This window comes from Euphorbia lathyris, chromosome 2 (assembly GCF_963576675.1).
Source record: "Euphorbia lathyris chromosome 2, ddEupLath1.1, whole genome shotgun sequence".
Classification (NCBI taxonomy): Eukaryota; Viridiplantae; Streptophyta; class Magnoliopsida; order Malpighiales; family Euphorbiaceae; genus Euphorbia; species Euphorbia lathyris.
In genome coordinates, this window is record NC_088911.1 from 89,264,901 (window position 1) to 89,269,673 (window position 4,773).

Here is a 4,773-nt window from a genome sequence, read left to right on the forward strand (position 1 = left end):
AACCCTATATATAGATAGATATAACCATATCTTATGGTACGTTAACTCTATAATTCACATTCAGTCCTTATACTCTTTAACCCTTCATAGGCACCTATTGACTTAGATATCAGAGCGGGTTCGTCGGACTCCGATCCCTTCTAACATTTGGTTTTATTTTACGAGTTAATCCGGAAAGATTCCTGAGGAAGTTTGTCATAAATGTGGAGATACAAAATAGTGTAGAAGGGGAGGGAACATGTGTTTAATGGGCATTCCACACCTATGAGTTGTCAACTCAGCATTGATTGAAAAAGTTGAGCAACCTTTCCTTTGGATCTTCTAACTTTCTTTTGAATTAGTAGGACAAACAGATGTTGATATAATTAGGTAAAATCATTGCTCCCCAATCAATAAATACAACCCATCATCTCAATTAAATACCATAAAGAATAACACTATACTACTACTCGTGATCAACAAAATATACCAGAATTAAGAATATGTCATTTGCCTTTTTCAGATACCATCATTGAAAAGCAACAAAAAGCTTAAAAGCACATTACAGGATACAGTAAAAAAAAAAAAAAGTACACAAACCAAAAGTTTGATTAAACAAACAAAACACCAAAAAGAAAACACTTAATCTCTCTCCTCATCAACAACCTAAAAGAAAAGCCTTTTTTAACAACAGAAAAGATCAAACAAAACTATACTACAAATAGAAAAGCTCAAGATGTTCATTCTTAGCTTAGGCTAGGCTAAGGACTCAAGATGTTCTCTAAAAACCTCTAACATATTACAAAATGTTACAATTCCAACCAAACTACAATCATCTTCTACAACCCACACATAATTCACTCTATGTGCAATTGCTTGAATCATGACTGCTACAAGTGAGCTTTTCGGGTGACAAACTATGGCTTCTGCTCTTCTCCCCATTCTTGCTGAATAGCTCATTGATCTACTATACCTTCTTGATACCGACTCTTCATCTGATGATGATGATGAAGAAAATGATGAATGCGAGACTAGTGAATTACTTGATTTCGTGAATTCTTCAAGCATAGCTTCCAGGCCTCGCTGCTTACACCGTGCCATAACAACCCTAACAAGATCCTCCGGCGGGCCGCCGCAGTCGATATAAGCCATTAGATCTCCGGCAGATAGGGTTGTGATGGCTGCTGCTACAGTTTCATCGCAGCAGGCTAATGTGGAGGGTGAGAGCTCTCCAATTAGGACACCTTCTTCGCCGTCCACCACGGCCACCGATGTTTGGGTGGCCAGAGAGGTGGAAATCGCTTCCAATGCGGCGGAAGCCGGTGAGTTGTAGGTTATAGTGAATATTTCAGTAGTTATTATGCCGAGTGTGTCGATTGAGAGTGCTGGGATTGGAGAGAAAAGGCCTATTGAACTTAGGAGGAATCTGACTATATCTTCTTGAGCTAACCAGCAGAATTCCCGGCCGCCGTCGTGGATGGTGGTTAGTCCGGTGAGTGTTGCTGAGACTTTTGCCTGATGTTTTCTTCTTGAGGTTGTTACTCTTGTCTTAATTGGTACCACAAGGTTTTGAGCTCCTTCAATGATCAGATCAATTGCCTCCAATAAGCTGTGAAAGCAGAGTAATGAGCAAATCAGAAAACAAAGCAAGTGCCAAATTGGGGAAAAACTTCAAAATTGACATCAACAACTACATAAATCCAAGATTAAGCATCTAACTAACATAGATTTGATGAAATAAGTCATAATTAAGAAAAAAAGCTAATGATGGGAGTTTTACCATCTGGGAATGCATTCAACAAGCCTAAAACAGAACCCTTTCCAATGGAAGAAACTCCCAAAAAGAAACTAAACAGAAAGAAACAGATCAATCGTGTAAAAAACAAAAACTTTGAACAGAATAAAAAACAAAGAGAAAGACAAACGAAAACCCAAAAAACACAAGTTTCAACAAACCTCGAAGATGGATCCACATGCATAACAAGGCCAGGAATCTCAGGCAATAGAACAGAGACAGGAGATTCAAGAGCAACAGCAGGTGAGACCAAATTGTTATCCTGTGAAAGATAGCAAATAACATCAACCATACTGACTTTGCCTACACATTTACAATTATCATCGTCAACATGATCTCCATTAAAGCCAGTTTTAGTTATGGATTTAGAGGTATGATCGCACTTCCATACGCTTAGGAAGTTGTCATCAGTGTTTTTAAGAGCAGAGAGAGCTTCAGCAACGGTGGCTGTGAGTGGAAGAGACCTCAGCGCTGGTTTGCCAAGACAGAGGTCGGATATCACGTGCGTAAGTAAGCTCACTGCCATGCAAGAAGAGGGTTGAGAGAGTGAAGAGAGGCGGAGAAGACGGTGGTTGAAGCGGTGATATGATAGACCTCTTTTGTAGAAATCGAATAGACAAAGGGCGTATATATATAGAGAGAAGACAGCAAGTAGTAGTGTTTGATAATGATGCCTTCTGTTTTGGACTTTAAAGAGAGGGTACGGTATGGAGTACAACTATTTTTATTTTTGTTGCCCAATTTCTATTTTTTTTATTGAAAATACCATTACATTTTATTTTATTTTTTAAAAAAAACATTACATTAACAAAATCAAACAACATTTAAAGGGGTTAATCTTCTATTTGGGGGTTAAATTAGAGAATATTTATTATACCTTTGGGTTGGGTTGGAAAATATTTCCTAAAAAGGATTATTTCTCAACCTCAGTTAAAAATTTGTACCATTACGGCACACCTGACGTCGTAATGGTACAAAACACTACAACTGTAATGATTTTCTATTATGGTGTCTGGTGTATCGTAATGGGTAGAAGCCACTATGGCGCCTCGTGCGCCGTAATAGCTTCAAGAGAATATAATTTCTTTTCAGAAGTCAACTTCTGAAAAGGGGGCAGTCTTCATGGTTTATTTGATCCGTGAAGATTATTACTGTCTTTCTTATTTTAAAATTGTATAAAAAATATTAGAAATTAGTATATATAAAGTAACTGATATTTTATGATTTGTATAAAAATGTTAGAAATTAGATTTAAAATGGTAGAAAAAAAATGTTAGGAAGTTTGATTTATATTATATACCTAAATATATTTATATATTTGTGTATGTGTATATAATGACATTTTTAGTTATATACCTAGTTATAATTTTAAAAAAGTGATGTGTGTTGTGAATTTTTTTTTTTTTTTTTTTGCAATTACTAACGTTAAATATTCTAAATTTCGACACCAATTGAGGTTAATTATCAGTATAACTGATATAATTTATATTTTTATTTGTATAGATAGAAAGTGTTTTTAATTTATTATTTATTATAATTTGAAAGTGTTTTTAGTTTTTTATTGGTATGAAGTAGATTTTTTAACAATGAAATTGAAACTGAAGTTGATTATTGGTATGAAGTGGATATTTTTGCTTGTATAATTAGATATTTATTATTGATATATATAGGTATGATACAATGTCTGATCATATCTCGTACATCATTCATTGTGGTGGAAAGTTAAATATTTCTTCTTCCGGTTTTGAATATGATGCTTCAAGTAATACGACAAAGAACAAACATTTAAAATTTATTAATAGGTCGTCATATGCTGCACTATTGTCTCGAATATCCAAAGCAATATGATTGGACGAAGATGAAAAGTTGACTCGAATTGTCTATAAGTCTCCTAAGTGCGAATGATCATCAATGATGTTTTCTTATTTTTTTCATATGTGATAACGATGATCTTGGACTCATTTATGATAACTTGAGTTATATTCAAGGTTATCACAATGTTGAGATGTATGTTGAGTTTGAGAGGTTCACATTTGGGAATAATGACGAATTAGGAGTCATCATGACGTACACAATTGCTGATGCTAATTATGTTCATATGACTTCTACTTGGGATGGTCAGAGTTCAACAAACATTGATGGCATGTGTCATAATTCATATGATTCGTCAAATGATTTCCCCAATTATGCTATAAGGAGTCAATTTGAGGAGGAATGGTCGGCAACCAAGTGCAAGTTGCCTATATAAATACGACGTACAATGCGTTTGGGGTTGGTCCCAGTGTTCCTTATGGAGTTGAGGAGATTGGGTTAAACAATGATTACACATGTGACGCAAGCAGTAGCGGGCGATTAACGGGGATTGAGTGACTTGATTTCGAAGAAGATATTGATTTTGGATGTATATCGCGTGGTGAAATTGGATCTGATGATGATGATTTCGATCATGCAGAATACAATGACGTTGATTTCAATGATGAAAACGATGTGGATGGTAGGAGGATGCAAACTGAGGTAGCTAATACAACAATAAGAATGATTGATTTAAACGTAGGAATCCTTGAGGTTCCGTATTTTTATGGCGCACCAACAACAATACCCCGATTATCAGAATTTGTGTTTCCGACTTCTCATGATATGAATCTTGCAAAATCAAACATTGGTTTGGGAGAACCCAACGAAATTGATGGTATGACCATATAGGATGGAGTAGCCGAATTAAAGGTAAGTATGACCATAATAGAAAGATTTTCGCAAATGCAATACAATACAAATACAATATAGGCATGTTAAGAATCACAAATATATATGCAAGTCTTAGAGCGTGTTTGTTTCAGATTTTCGGAGGAGCGTTTAATGTTTCACTCCAAACCACATGAAATATAGCGTTTGGTTAGGTTTATATAACCGCAACGTTTAACATTTTCTCTGGAAACTGCAGCGTTTTGGAGCGTTTCATGAAGAGCTCCTATTTGGAGCTTTTCATAAACAATTGTTTG

At 35.4% G+C, this 4,773-nt stretch overlaps 1 protein-coding gene across 2 annotated transcripts; it reads right to left on the bottom strand.

Annotated features, from left to right (window-relative positions):
• Positions 1–570: 570 nt before the first annotated feature.
• Positions 571–2,440, bottom strand: LOC136218889 (CBS domain-containing protein CBSX5). 2 transcript variants are annotated; one of them, XM_066006056.1, is made up of 3 exons: positions 2,166–2,440; positions 1,936–2,036; positions 571–1,588 (listed from the first exon to the last, which is right to left on the bottom strand). In XM_066006056.1, the coding sequence occupies exons 1-3, from the start codon at positions 2,298–2,300 to the stop codon at positions 736–738; spliced, it is 1,089 nt and encodes a 362-aa protein (XP_065862128.1). In that variant the 5' UTR covers positions 2,301–2,440; the 3' UTR covers positions 571–735. The 2 variants fall into 2 exon arrangements, with proteins under 2 accessions (XP_065862128.1, XP_065862127.1); XM_066006055.1 differs by having other exon boundaries at positions 1,936–2,439.
• Positions 2,441–4,773: the final 2,333 nt, after the last annotated feature.